The following is a 14,796-nucleotide window of genomic DNA, read 5'->3' as shown; positions in this document are numbered from 1 at the left end:
ATTATCAAAATCAATATAACATTGTTCTGCACCGTATGAGCCAAAGTTCGAGTCCCAGTTGCAGCTTTTTCTTCCTCCCGCTACACTGGTGGCAGCTGTGGGATCACTTCTGTGGTCTGGTGGCATTGGGGGAACTGTGCTCTGTACACGTTTCAAATCAAATCAAATCAAATTTTATTGGTCACATGCGCCGAATACAACAGGTGCAGACATTACAGTGAAATGCTTACTTACAGCCCTTAACCAACAGTGCATTTATTTTAAACAAAAAAGTAAGAATAAAACAACAAAAAAGTGTTGAGAAAAAAAGAGCAGAAGTAAAATAAAGTGACAGTAGGGAGGCTATATATACAGTAAAATAAAGTGACAGTAGGGAGGCTATATATACAGGGGGGTACCGTTGCATTGTCAATGTGCGGGGGCACGGCTCTGCACCCTAGGAGCCACGGTTGAGTCCCGATTGCAGCGCTCTCCTTCTTCCTCCACAATAACATGCAGATATCCTAACTATGTCCCAGAATTTCATGAAATAAAAGGTATTCAGCAAATAGGGAAAATATATGTTTCACTTACAGCTTTGGTAATCTGCTTCAAAATATAAGTGCGCAACTTCAGATTTGTTAATTTTTATTTTACAGCACAAACAATTGCACAAAAAAACAGTTTGGGATTTGGGGGGTGAGCCAAACTAAGAATTCTGTAAGGTATCAATGATTTTGAAAGGAAGACACTCCTTAACAACTATCGGTCTTTTGGGGGATCTCTCTTTCTGCGTCGCGTATGGTACCTAAGAAAAAAATTGAACAAAAGTTAAAATTTTCAATATATAAAAAAGACTGAGTGAGGATTGTACCCAACTTTATGCAAGTTTCTCACTCAATACATTAGCATTACATAAAATTACAAATGAGCAACATAAGGTACATTTTGGATACTTAAAATGGCACAATGCAAACGTTATCTCAATATCAAATCATTTCTGGGTAACAATTAAGTACCTTACTGGGATTATTTTCAATCAAAATGGTTTTAGCAAGAGCAATTTCTCAAGCAAGAATTTTGCTAGGACTGTCGAAGTGGGGAGGGGAAAACTGAAGCCTAGCTGTTATTGGCAGAGACGTTTGGAACTCTTTCATATTGGTCTATTAACTAATACACTGCCTGGTGATGTCACCAAGCAGGCCAAAACTCCACACCACCAAAACAGGCTGAACTTTCAGGCAACCTTTTCAAACAGCTCTTACACTAAAAGGGCATTATCATTTTCACAGCATTCTTCCAACCTCAGCATGGAAATATATATATTCTCTCCAAAACTCTTGAGCATGCCGTCTCTAGCCAACTCTCCTGCTATCTCTCTCAGAATGACCTTCTTGATCCAAACCAGTCAGGTTTCAAGACTGGTCATTCAACTGAGACTGCTCTTCTCTGTGTCATGGAGGCTCTCCGCACAGCTAAAGCTAAATCTGCTGCCTTTGATACTGTGAACCATCAGATGCTCCTCTCCACCCTCTCCGAGTTGGGCATCTCCGGCACTGCTCACTCTTGGATTGCATCCTACCTGACAGGTCGCTCCTACCAGGTGGCGTGGCGAGAATCTGTCTCCGCACCACGTGCTCTCACCACTGGTGTCCCCCAGGGCTCAGTTCTAGGCCCTCTCCTATTCTCTCTATACACCAAGTCACTTGGCTCTGTCATATCCTCACATGGTCTCTCCTATCATTGGTACGCAGATGACACACAATTAATTTTCTCCTTTCCCCCTTCTGATAACCAGGTGGCGAATCGCATCTCTGGCGGACATATCAGTGTGGATGTCGGATAACCACCTCAAGCTGAACCTCGGCAAGACGGAGCTGCTCTTCCTCCCGGGGAAGGACTGCCCGCTCCATGATCTCGCCATCACGGTTGACAACTCCATTGTGTCCTCCTCCCAGAGTGCAAGGAACCTTGGCGTGACCCTGGACAACACCCTGTCGTTCTCCACTAACATCAAAGTAGTGACCCAATCCTGCAGGTTCATGCTCTACAACATTCGCAGAGTACGACCCTACCTTACACAGAAAGCGGCACAGGTCCTAATCCAGGCACTTGTCATCTCCCGTCTGGATTACTGCAACTCGCTGTTGGCTGGGATCCCTGCCTGTGCCATTAAACCCCTACAACTTATCCAGAACGCTGCAGCCCGTCTGGTGTTCAACCTTCTCAAGTTCTCTCATGTCACCCCGCTCCTCCGCACACTCCACTGGCTTCCAGTTGAAGCTCGCATCTACTACAAAACCATGGTGCTTGCCTACAGAGCTGTGAGGGAACGGCACCTCCTTACCTTCAGGCTCTGATCAGACCCTACACCCAAACGAGGGCACTACGTTCATCCACCTCTGGCCTGCTAGTCCCCCTACCTCTACGGAAGCACAGTTCCCGCTCAGCCCAGTCAAAGCTATTCGCTGCTCTGGCACCCCAATGGTGGAACAAGCTCCCCCACGACAGCGGAGTCACTGACAACCTTCGGGAGACACTTGAAACCCTACCTCTTTAAGGAATACCTGGAATAGTATAACAGTAATCCTTCTACCCCCCCCACCCCCCCACCCCCATAAAAAAAAAAGTGGTCGTCCCACTGGCTATCCTAAATTGAATGCACCAATTTGTAAGTTGCTCTGGATAAGAGCGTCTGCTAAATGACTTCAATGTAAAATAAAACACAGGAAAATCACATTTTGACTGTACTGGGCCTTTAATACTAAGGAAGTGCCACTGAGTTCAGTACCAATATTTAATATGGAACGGGTGTGGCTTCTATCTATTGCCCTGCTTTGAGCAATCATCAACATCACTTTATAATTTAGACAGTGCCCAGTTAGTACTGACTATCACTAAAGTGATTCAATCATAGAAGGTGTACTTACTGTCCCACTGGGTACCAGCGGTGCTTGGTGGTGTGAAACATTTTGCTGAGCTCCTCGATGGTGGGGGCCTGTTTGTTCTGCAGCACCTCCCTGCCGAGGTGGGCCTTCAGCACCTGGTCGTGCGTCTCTGCCGGATTGGTCAGGGGGTCTGGCCGTGGAATAGGCTACAGTGTCACAAATACATAAGAAAGCAATAACAATCAAAAACCATTTATGCTGTTTTTCTACCTAAATCGCAGGGTTTATTTTGCAGTTTAATAGCTGGCATGGTGAGAAAAGGGGTATATTGCTGGCAGGTAAATCTCAGCCTCCCACGGACATCATTTTTTATTTTATTTTTTCACCTTTATTTAACCAGGTAAGCCAGTTGAGAACAGGTTCTCATTTACAACTGCGACCTGGCCAAGATAAAGCAAAGTAGTGCAATAAAAACAACACAGAGTTACATATGGGGTAAAAAAAACATAAAGTCAGAAATACAACAGAAAATATATATACAGCGTGTGCAAATGTAGCAAGTTATGGAGGTAAGGCAATAAATAGGCTATAGTGCAGAATAATTACAATAGTATTAACACTGGAATGCTAGATGTGCAAGAGATTATGTGCAAATAGAGATACTGGGGTGCAAAAGAGCAAAATAAATAATATAGGGATGAGGTAGTTGGGTGGGCTAATTTCAGATGGGCTGTGTACAGGTGCAGTGATCGGTAAGGTGCTCTGACAACTGATGCTTAAAGTTATTGAGGGAGATAAGAGTCTCCAGCTTCAGAGATTTTTGCAATTCGTTCCAGTCATTGGCAGCAGAGAACTGGAAGGAATGGCGGCCAAAGGAGGTGTTGGCTTTGGGAATGACCAGTGAGATATACCTGCTGGAGCGCAGACTACGGGTGGGTGCTGCTATGGTGACCAATGAGCTAAGATAAGGCGGGGATTTGCCTAGCAGTGATTTATAGATGGCCTGGAGCCAGTGGGTTTGACGACGGACCTGTAGTGAGGACCAGCCAACAAGAGCGTACAGGTCACAGTGGTGGGTAGTGTATGGGGCTTTGGAGACAAAACGGATGGCACTGTGATAGACTACATCCAATTTGCTGAGTAGAGTGATTTTACAGATCAATCTCTGCAGGGCTAATTGTGTTTGCAAATGCAGTATTTACTGTATTAAAGGGGTTCCTTTTCCTCATCAGCTCTGTTATAGTCAGTATCGGCAAATCCAAGTTCTAACTTCTTACCTGGGTAAGTTCATAAGGAACATCCCCAGAGGGATGGTAGCACACTATGGTCTTCCCATCAGATGTCACACCAATTTCCACCTTACTGCAATGAAGAAGGTGACAAGAAATTAACATCAAGTCATCGTAATACACACACTAAACATTATGATTTACTAGCTAGCTACTTACCAGTCATCATCAATGCAAGGTCCACGGATAGTTGACTTGTGAAGGACGGGCACAACGCCTGTTGTGGATATATTCGTTGACATTAATCAAAAGGTACAGTATGATGTGATTAATAACAGCCAAGCTACAGTCACAAGATTGCTAGCTAGCTGGGTTCTCTGCCTCAAAAAGGCTTGCTAATAGATGTGCGCTAACGTTAACTAACTGACAAAACCTTTCAGCACTTGAGATTTTGTTCACAAAACGTGTTTCTTAATCTTGCAAGTTTTACAATAGAGGGCACTCACCTGTGCAGTGTTTAAGTTGAGTAACAGTTGAAAACCGTGTAAATAAACAACTCAACCTATTTAAATGACCTGTAGTAGCCATGCTCAACAAAAATGTTGTATTTGTGCTACATGGACATATTTCCGTGTGGATACGTAAACCCTAAACGTTTGTTCCGCTGTGCAAACGTTTATGAACAACTCCTTTTTCTTTAGCAAAGCCAAAGTAAAAATGCAAAAATAAAACAACTGGGACAGTTTAACTGTAAAATGTATGTGGGAAAAAGTATTTATCACATTTGTAGAAATGTATTATGACATCATAAATATCCTTTTAGAATTGGAACTGAGGAATAATGGGATTTTAACATTTTACTCATTCGTTAACATGAAACTCAAGTTGCAGCATTGCTCTTAACCTCCATATAATGGCAACTGAACATCACGAAGGTTACCGATGTGACCTCATACTGGAATCCTCTCAGTACTCCACAGTTCCACCGCCAGTGGAGGAGGGGAAGGCAAAGGTATCAGTGAAACTTCAGCCAGAGGTTTTAACCCATTCACCCTGTCTCCTCTGCCAGAACAGACGATCCGTGATGTTCTTGTTGACTGGGTGCGAAACAAACCGCTCCTTTCACCCGCTGCAGCCAGAGGAATGGTCATCACTGGTGTAACCCATGAGGTTGCATACTGCTACAAACTGGAAACATTTACAGAGCACAGGTCTGTGTGCTTAAGATTTGAACCGCACTGCAAAGCTTCCAAAGCACCAGTGTCTCCAAAACCAGCAGGGGAAGTGCAGGAGCCACGACCCTGGAAGGTGCCTATGACCCCGGCCAAGATGTTCCACAACCAGGTGTTAAATTACAGGCTGATTCACACAGACCGAGTGACCGGGTGCTCTTACTGCCAGGAGCAGAAGTGGGTTATGTGCAAGGCATGCTGTGCTTCTACAAGGGTGCGCTGCCCTGTGTGTCACGGGCGAGGCAGGGGCAGCAAAAAGCCCTGCAGAGAGTGCAAGGGTGAGAAGATGGTGCCCTGCATGTCCTGCATGTCCCTGGGCCGGGTTTGCTGCGAGATGTGCGTGGGAAAGGGCCAGCTGTGCTACTTCAAAGAGCTGCGGGTGGACTACCGTTGTCATGTCGACAGGTACCTGCTAGGTGTCCCAGGCGGCATCCCAGAGGAGAGGATATCCCATGCCATAGGAGAGATCCTCCACACTGGCTTGGGCCAAAAGGTGTGCCCCATTAGCACCTTCTCTGTGGAAGAGGTCAACGCAACCTCTAGGCGGATGGTGCGGGCGTCCCACTCCAGCTGGCCCCAGTGCCGCATCATTCAACAGAGACATCTGCTGAGGGCAGTGCAAGTGACTCGGGTCCAGTATCGCTGGAGGGACACTTCTGGGAGTGTGTTTATTTATGGAGTAGACCACTCCATCTACTGGCCAGACTACCCCGAGAGGTGGATACGCCTCTGGTGCCCCTGGTTATAGAACTGGTAATGCTCAATTCCCTGATAAAAGCTTCCTCAACCAAATGAGTATGATAAAAAAGATTGTCGTTTTTTTCCTTCCTCTTCAAATATCAGAGTTACTATATTTTCACAAGTTGGTCAAATCCTTATTTCCCATTGTTTCCCTGATGGGCCTTTCAGTAACTGTTTGACCAGATATTTCAGATTTCACACATTTCTCTTTGAACCAATGCAGGAATGTCACTGACATTATACATAGTTTATTCTGGGGTGAAAAAATTCAACTTCTCAGGATCTCAGGCCAAGATTAGCAAATTGCTACACAAATAATCATTGATAACACTAAACCAGATACCTGTGCCTTCAAAATCACATTTCAATAGTTATTCCATTTATTGTTAGTCAAAAACAAATATCTATTGAATTGTTTAGATATAATATATATATATATATATATATATATATATATATATATATATATATATATATATATATATATATATATATATATATATATATATTCAGATTGATATTGACCTTCCTTGTTGCAAAGACATTTCAGCACACAAAACTAATATTTATGTGGTGCTTAATTATTAAGGGATCTGTTTGAGAAGAAAAGTATGAAGAGAGAAAGTCCATCCACAGTTCTGGCGATGTTCTTGAGGTGCCTTCTTGGCCCGTTGACAGAACGTCTTTGGCTATGTGGATCTCTGTGTGAGTCCAAGGTGCCGCTCTATGTTGATTGGAAGTTGGTCCAGAGTGGCTCACTAGGAAAGCTCCATATCTGCTGTGGAGGAGGTGCTGCTGGATGCCTCAGGCACTGTGGTCACCACCAACCGCTCCCGATTGCCAAACACCTCAGCAACTGGAGACACATACATGGATGAGACACACCATGTTGATAACCATCAGCTACTTCATACTGATCTAACACCTCAGTGACCAGGCGGACACACAGATATACAAACCCATTACTCTCTACTACCAAGCAGGAGAGATGATACTTACATAAACTTAACAGTCAAAGCCCATAATAAATAAATGTTCAATACAGAGGGAGATAAATACTGCTTAAGAAAGTGTCAAGGCTAGTTGCCATATTCTAAATAAACGTTTTTTTTCTGGATCAAAAAGAAAATACATGATAGGCTAGCTAGATAGACTTGGCACCCTGTCAGACCTAGAGTAGAAGGTAAGGACATTGACACTGTACCTGCTGCCACATCACTTATGTCCCAAACCCGCAGGCCATCCCTCTGTCCTCCAAAGGCATATACAAAGGGCATGTCAGGACAGCACGCTGCACAGAACAGCACCCCCTAGCAACAGAAAGAGAGCATCTTACCACAACATCCACATATACAGCACATATCCAAACATTCACTGTTAGGAAGACAGAAACGTGATGGATCTTATTGCAATGACATGGCAATGATTACAGCGACAGAGAAACCATCTTTACCATTTTCATGTCCCGGGTGTGAACCAGATTGGGCTTGTTCCCCAAGATGTCCCAAATCTTAACGTGTTTGTCTGCTGACGAGGTGACCAAGCATCCCCGGATCTGGCTGCTAAGGTCCAAGCCTACAGGGCAAGAGACAACTGACTTCAATTCTGTTTCCCTGACCTTGACTGCCATGTTTGTGTACCAGTACTCATCCAGTATTTTAAAGTCTGTGAATATGAAGGGGTAGGGGCTAGAGGAAGTAGGGGCAGAAATTGGCCTGTAACCACACCCACCTGACACCTCTCCATCATGTGCCCTTAGCGTAAACACTGGCTTGTCCGAGCGTGCGTCCAGACAGTAAACAAAGCCGTCCTCCGTGCTCGCCTAAAACACAGCCAAACATCAGTGAGAGTGGAAACAGGAAAGTCCACCAAGCATTTTCCATGTGAAAGTTAGCCAATATGCTATGCTAGGTGAGAGATGGCAAGAGGGCAGCTTACCAAGAAGTTGCAGGGTGAGAAGTGGTTCCAGGCGACCCTTTCCACCTGCCCACTAAACCTCCAGGTGCGATGGCTGCTGTCGGGACTGCGGCAGTCATACAGGATTGCCGACCTGGCCAGAAGAAGAAGATGCAGGTTAAGACTTGTTCGTTTTCTACATTCACAATCCCGACCTCCTATATACAGGAGATGAGAATTTATTTTACAATTTCTGAAGTTGTAACAGATTGAGATTGGACATACTTATCGTATGATCCTGATATCAGGGTCTGAGCTTCAAAGGGGTGGAACATCAATGTCTGAACCTATAAGAGACTTGACTTTAATGTTTGAGATCAACATTACAAGTAAGCAGGTGAGGCTACATCCAAAATCTATTTCACATTGGATTTTTTATTTAGAGTAAATCTATCAGGCCCATTGTGGGACGTTAAAGAGGTTGTGATTGCTGTACCTTGTCAGTGTGTCTGCACAGTGTTGTGGCCGGCTTGCCCTGTGTCAGATCCCACAGGATCACGGTTTCGTCGGCTGACCCACTGGCCAAGATGTTGCTGTGGAAAAGAGAAGCAACACACACAAAAACTCAGAATAAAGGTGCAGGGTAGGTTTGTGACAACATTAGTGACATTGTGATCGTGTGGTTACACTGACATGAGTGGAAAGGTCTGGGGCTAGGGGTGAGAGGTAACGGATACAACTCACCGGACCAGTTTGTTCCAGGATAAGTCCAGTACAGCGTCTGTATGACCTTCCACTGGCTCTGCTGCAGCCTAAAAATTCAAATTGCATGTTAGGATTCGGGTCATAGTGAGGAGACACCAACACCATAAACATAACAGTTAAACTATCACATCCAAGTCCTTGTGGGAAAACAACCTTTTTGCTCTTCTTCTTCTTCTTGGAGGCCTTCTTGCTCCCCAGGGTGAAGGCAGGCTCCAGGCAGTCCACCACATCCAAGTCCCACACGTCGATCTGCGATGTCATGTTGCCTACAGCCGCATAATTGCCTGTACAAAATGTATGGGGTTAATGTGAAGTAAAAAATTACATGTTATACACTGAGAAAACACAATTTAATTTCCATTTCGCAGAGTCGGGTTGAGATAAACTGCTGTTTGAGCTTAACTCAATAAAGTAAAATCTGAGAATCCATTCAACACTATAAAAAGTGAATGCACTCACCTGTGCCTTCTGGACTAGGGTCAAAGTTGAGCCACTCCACACACAGTGGATAGGCTGGCAGCAGTATGTCATGATGAACATAGAGGGATTCTTCTTCGGCATTGTATACTGTGCAGAGGGAAATAAATATCAATACATTCATTTAAACAACCTTTGTTTTTATACTGGCATGTACACCGAGTATACCAAACATTAAGAAAACCTTCCTAATACTGATTGTAACCCCCCCCTTTTGCCCTCAGAACAGCCTACAACGTGTCGAAAGCGTTCCACAGGGATGCTGGCCCATGTTGACTCCAATGCTTCCCACAGTTGTGTCAAATTGGCTGGATGTCCTTTGGGTGGTGGACCATGTCTCAATTGTCTCAAGGCTTACAAATCCTTATTTAACCTGTCTCCTCCCCTTCATCTACACTGATTTAAGTGGATTTAACAGGTGACATTAATATGGGATCATAGCTTTCACCTGGTCAGTCTATGTCATGGAAAGAGCAGGTGTTCCTAATTTTTTGTCCACTTACTGTACATCTACACTGATGCTATTTGATGCTGTGAAGCAAGAGTTTGTTCAAGTCTAAGCTGAGAGTCAAAGTGCCAGTTAGAACAACAGTCCCTGCAACTCACCGTGAATCTCCAGGTTGCAGCAGTCCTTCTCTGCTCTGCCTGAAATTATGAGGTTATCATTGGGCTTGATTTGAAAGTCCTCTCGCTCATACTGGTCCTGAAGACACAAAGAAAAGATGACAACAACTATAAGTCTGAATGACACAGAATTACCAGAAATGAAGAGCTGGGACGATAAACCAAAAATTATCGACACCTAACACTTATCGCAGGCATTTTGTTGATATCGTTAATTGCGATAACTCCCCTATACTAGAGAAATGTGAAGTTTGAAATGAAATAAGTTTGCTAATATGGGTGATTGTTAATGGGACAACTGATGGCTACAACCATCAAACTAATAGTAGTAGTTTAAAGGATAATAAAAAATACTGTTGTGCACATTGTTATAAACGTATCGTTTCTATTTATCAGTATCACATCAATTAGGCAATTTATCACGATATGGATTTTTTAGGCGGCAGGTAGCCTAGCGGTTAGAGGGTTGGGCCGGTAACCAAAAGGCTGCTGGATCAAATACCTGAGCCGAAATGGTGAAAAATCTATACCCTAATTTGCTTCAGGGGCGCCATACTACTATGGCTGACCCTGTAAAACAACATTTCACTGCACCTTTCCAGTGTATGTGACAATAAAACATATTTCATGTGATATGTTTGGCACTACTAGTTGGTACCAAACCAGACTGGTGAGATGTTTCATCACTCTGAACAGGCACACAGCCCTGGACTCACTGTGTCTTTGATGGTAATGTAAGGATCCTCCTCATTGGTGCTGAACACTGTGAGGCCGGCAAGGCTGTCACCAAGGTTGGCAGTCACTGTGCCAGAAAAAAAGAAGAACAGTAAGTTATTTGGGAATAAAAACATTGATTAACACATTTCTCTTGGCATATTAACAGACAGAGATAAGCCATGAATTTAAGATCATACATAATCGGAGAGCAGATGCAGCAACTATATTTACCCGAGTCGTCCTCGTCATATCTATCCAAGCCATACTCTGCTAGTTCATCGGCTTCCTCCCGTCCTGCTTCGTTTTCATCCTGCTCTGGCTCCTGTCCCTGAACAGCTTCTGCCTCGTCACTCTGTTCCTGCCCGCTGGCCATGCCTTCATCCTCCTCCTCCTCCTCTTCACCTACGCGTTCACTGAGCAAACACAAATACATTGACACAAAAACATTAATTGTTAATCCTGAACAAGAGCTCAAAGAAATCACAATTGATATAATGTTGGGGTCAATTCCATTTTGAACTAGTTTGATTTGATTAAACCCCTACCCCCCCCATTGAGGAAAGTATTTGAGTCACCATGCTGGTCCAGAAATAATGAGTATTTCAAACATTTAGTTACACATTTCAATTCATTTCCTGGATTGACTGAGTTGGAATAGCAGTTTCAGTCTCACAGTCCCACTCAGGTCAGTGTTGTTATTTTCTGAAGCCCTCCAAACAAACAAAGTAAAATGTGAAGTAAGTAATCCAAAAACTCAACCAACCCTAATTGTTCTTTTGCCTCTGCTATGATGCGCTGCAATTCTTCTTTGCTCAACTCCACCTGTAACAAAATGTGGCAGCAGGTTAAAACAGAAATTACCTACTTGGTGCCATTCATTTTATTTGCCATATTCATGTTGTTGATAAAAAATATATGGACAGGAATTATGCTGTTTATAAACTATAAATGCTGTAATTCCAATGTAATGTATTAGCTAGCTTGCTAGCTGGGGTGTATTCATTAATTTGATTATGTTGCAAAACGTTTTGCAACGGAACCCGTTAGCTCCAAATATAAAACGTTTTGAAACGAAAACCAGTTTCTACTGGACAAATTCAGGTAGGTCCCTCCCCGTTTCGTTCCGTTTGATCCCGTTAGGTTCCTAGAGTAAACGGTAAACGGTTTCCGTTTTGCAACAGACAAAACGTTTTGCAACGGAATCCAACTAATGAATACACCCCAAATGTATTTTCTGTCTTGTTGACATGTTGGCTATTTAGCTAGCCAGCTACTTACCTTATCTGGTGTTTCCTTCGAAACGCCTCGCTTTACCCATCCAACACAAGTAATTTGAGAACTCATTATTGACAAAGTATTAGTTTACTATTAATTCTCACGAAATTCAATGTAATGTACAACTCTAAAGTGTACAAAAACACTTTGAAAAGATCCAGAAGCTACATTCAAATTGCACGCATTGACATGTGAGTTGAGGTCCTACACCGTCTAGACAGGCAGTGCCGCAGAGTGATGACGTAGTTGGGGGGGTCTTCTTCTTCTTCTTCTTCTTCTTCTTCTTTGAGTTCTTATTGGCAGATCGCAATCAACTAACAGGTGCATACACCGCCACGTACTGTACTGGAGTGTGAGGCCGGTCACGACCTGTCTATACCACTATATTATCTAAATAACTAACCCTGAACTTCGAACAAAAACAAAAAACTGTACTCTTTCAGTTAAATTTAAATGTTTATTCATTGCCCAGACAGTCTTGTGACTCGTTTGGGAACCTCTTAATTCAGTATTCCCTGTACCATTTCTGCTTTAGAGTCCCGGAGATCCAGAAATCTATTTGCTGCCTTCACATAGATGTCTAACTTCTTAGATGTTTTATTCATTTGACTAGTGCAATTTATTACTTGCGCTATAAACGCAGCAATGTCCACCTTCTTCACTTCTTCAATGTGTCGGGATCCTTCTCCTGCATGGCATTCACTGCAGACTGTGGGACATCCACTACCATCTCATCTCTACTCACTCCTTCACACCGCTGTGTTCAATAATTTGCGCTGAACAAAAGACTGTTGATTACTAGCAGAGAGGAAGAAGCAAAGCGAGAGGTTTTACTCCACCCAAAATCTGTCCACGAAAATAAACCCACGAAGTGAGGAATTTTTGTATGGAGGTCAATGAGTGTCGAATTTGGTCAACAAAAAATTGAATTGCTAATTTGCTACGAGAGGCTTATTTGATCTAATAGAAGTGTCGTAATGGTTATGTTGTTACGAATGCAATGATATAAGTGAACTAACGTGGCATTTCGGCAACTTTGAAAAAAAAAAGACTTTATATCGGAGTTGTGCCTGTTGTCATAGCGATAGATAGAGGACTCATCATGGATATAACTTGGTGGGGATTCCTATGAAATCAGCCAAAGAAGAAGAAGAAAACTAACTTCTTTAAAATGCAGTCACCGACGCTATATTAGGCACAGATACAAAGATGAGTCCTCCATCTACAGTTGAAGTCGGAAGTTTACATACACTTAGGTTGGAGTCATTAAAACTCGTTTTTCAACCACTCCACATATTTCTTGTTAAAAAACTATAGTTTTGGCAAGTCGGTTAAGACATCTACTTTGTGCATGACACAAGTCATTTTTCCAACAATTGTTTACAGACAGATTAATTAACTTATAATTCACTGTATCACAATTCAAGTGGGTCAGAAGTTGACTGTGCCTTTAAAAAGCTTGGGAAATTCCAGAAAATGATGTCATGGCTCTAGAAGCTTCTGATAGGCTAATTGACATCATTTGAGTCAATTGGAGGTGTACCTGTGGATGTATTTCAAGGCCTACCTTCAAACTCAGTGCCTCTTTGCTTGACATCATGGGAAAATGGAAAAAGAAATCAGCCAAGACCTCCACAAGTCTGGTTCATCCTTTGGAGCAATTTCCAAACGCCTGAAGGTACCACGTTCATCTATACAAACAATAGTACGCAAGTATAAACACCATGGGACCACGCAGCCGCCATACCGCAAGGAGGCCTACAAACCTGACTCAGTTACACCAGCTCTGTCAGAAGGAATGGGCCAAAATTCACTCAACTTATGTGGGAAGCTTGTTGAAGGCTACCCGAAACGTTTGACCCAAGTTAAACAATTTAAAGGCAATGCTACCAAATACTAATTGAGTGTATGTAAACTTCTGACCCACTGGGAATGTGATGAAAGAAAGAAAATATGAAATAAATAATTCTCTCTACTATTATTCTGACATTTCACATTCTTAAAATAAAGTGGTGATCCTAACGGGCCTAAGACAGGGAATTCTTACTGGGATTAAATGTCAGGAATTGTGAAAAACTGAGTTTAAATGTATTTGGCTAAGGTGTATGTAAACTTCCGACTTCAACTGTATCTCTATGGCCTGTCGTTCACAGCGTATCTGGTTCCAACCGATCTCGTCTCCTCCCGTCTGCCTTTCATATTTGAGGACATGTATTTCCATTATTAAAGCGATCACTTTACTATCTTGTCAAAATGATATACAATCTTTCTCACTAGATAACATTTGAGTCCTAAAGCAAACAAACATCAGTCACAAGATTGTCTGGGCAATGGCAGGCACAAAACAGGTTTTCAAGTATGAGAACATGTGCAGTTTATTTGGAAGATGAGCTGTATCTGGCCTGAACTTTGAAATGATGACCAACATAATCACAGTTTTATATAAAGTGCAAATCATTTTATTTTATTTGGCATAACATACAAATTACAATATACTTGACAAAATACTTGAAATACAAATGTTGTACACAGGGGCAGATTGTTAGTTCATATATTTCATAATTCGTAAACAAAAAGTGGTTGTTTTAGTTAAAGTTGTGTAACACACATGTATTGTAAATCATATATAACATTTTTATATATGTAAGTACATTTGGTTTAAAAAAATCACAATATAATCCAGCAACATATATTGATTTAAGAGGTTAGTCTATGGAGATAGATTGGTATCAAAATGTTTCAAATCGAATACATATGTCAAAAATGTTAAATACTTGAGGTGCCCATGAGTATGGAAGTTAGTTTCCGACCCCAAAAAATAAAATCTGACTACGAGTTATGAGATAGTAAGTCATAATTATATGATAGTAAGTAATTATTATGAGATACGTTTAGGTGATCTGTATCACATGAATCCAATGTGCACTTTGCATCAGGCCCTCCTCAACTTTCGAGGATAACCTTATGTATATC

At 42.4% G+C, this 14,796-nt stretch overlaps 2 protein-coding genes across 2 annotated transcripts; both read right to left on the bottom strand.

Moving 5' to 3' along the window:
- Positions 1-610: 610 nt before the first annotated feature.
- LOC121543473 (39S ribosomal protein L42, mitochondrial-like) lies at positions 611-4,734 on the bottom strand. The gene is made up of 5 exons (XM_041853344.2): positions 4,603-4,734; positions 4,316-4,373; positions 4,145-4,229; positions 2,910-3,073; positions 611-787 (listed from the first exon to the last, which is right to left on the bottom strand). Exons 1-5 carry the CDS (start codon positions 4,682-4,684, stop codon positions 742-744), a joined length of 435 nt encoding a protein of 144 aa, XP_041709278.1. The 5' UTR covers positions 4,685-4,734; the 3' UTR covers positions 611-741.
- A 1,567-nt stretch (positions 4,735-6,301) lies between these two features.
- Positions 6,302-12,059, bottom strand: LOC121543472 (periodic tryptophan protein 1 homolog). Its single transcript, XM_041853342.2, has 15 exons — positions 11,827-12,059; positions 11,312-11,370; positions 10,780-10,961; positions 10,548-10,633; positions 9,814-9,910; positions 9,190-9,297; positions 8,884-9,014; positions 8,710-8,777; positions 8,462-8,558; positions 8,251-8,312; positions 8,008-8,119; positions 7,801-7,891; positions 7,523-7,644; positions 7,274-7,379; positions 6,302-6,925 (listed from the first exon to the last, which is right to left on the bottom strand). The coding sequence occupies exons 1-15, from the start codon at positions 11,890-11,892 to the stop codon at positions 6,828-6,830; spliced, it is 1,485 nt and encodes a 494-aa protein (XP_041709276.1). The 5' UTR covers positions 11,893-12,059; the 3' UTR covers positions 6,302-6,827.
- Between the last annotated feature and the right edge of the window lie 2,737 nt (positions 12,060-14,796).

The sequence above is a fragment of the Coregonus clupeaformis genome, unplaced genomic scaffold, assembly GCF_020615455.1.
Source record: "Coregonus clupeaformis isolate EN_2021a unplaced genomic scaffold, ASM2061545v1 scaf1690, whole genome shotgun sequence".
NCBI lineage: Eukaryota > Metazoa > Chordata > Actinopteri > Salmoniformes > Salmonidae > Coregonus > Coregonus clupeaformis.
This window is presented reverse-complemented; position numbering and strand designations above follow the sequence as displayed.

Coding starts and splice junctions, on each gene's coding strand:
- LOC121543472 (XM_041853342.2), bottom strand. CDS start 11,892: ATGAGTTCTCAAATTACTTGTGTTGGATGGGTAAAGCGAGGCGTTTCG. Junction 9,911..10,547: donor ACATTACCATCAAAGACACA/GTGAGTCCAGGG, acceptor TTGTGTCTTCAG/GACCAGTATGAGCGAGAGGA. Junction 6,926..7,273: donor CATAAGTGATGTGGCAGCAG/GTACAGTGTCAA, acceptor ATGTGTCTCCAG/TTGCTGAGGTGTTTGGCAAT.
- LOC121543473 (XM_041853344.2), bottom strand. CDS start 4,684: ATGGCTACTACAGGTCATTTAAATAGGTTGAGTTGTTTATTTACACGG. Junction 3,074..4,144: donor TTCCTTATGAACTTACCCAG/GTAAGAAGTTAG, acceptor GTGACACTGTAG/CCTATTCCACGGCCAGACCC. Junction 788..2,909: donor CGCTGGTACCCAGTGGGACA/GTAAGTACACCT, acceptor TTTTTTTCTTAG/GTACCATACGCGACGCAGAA.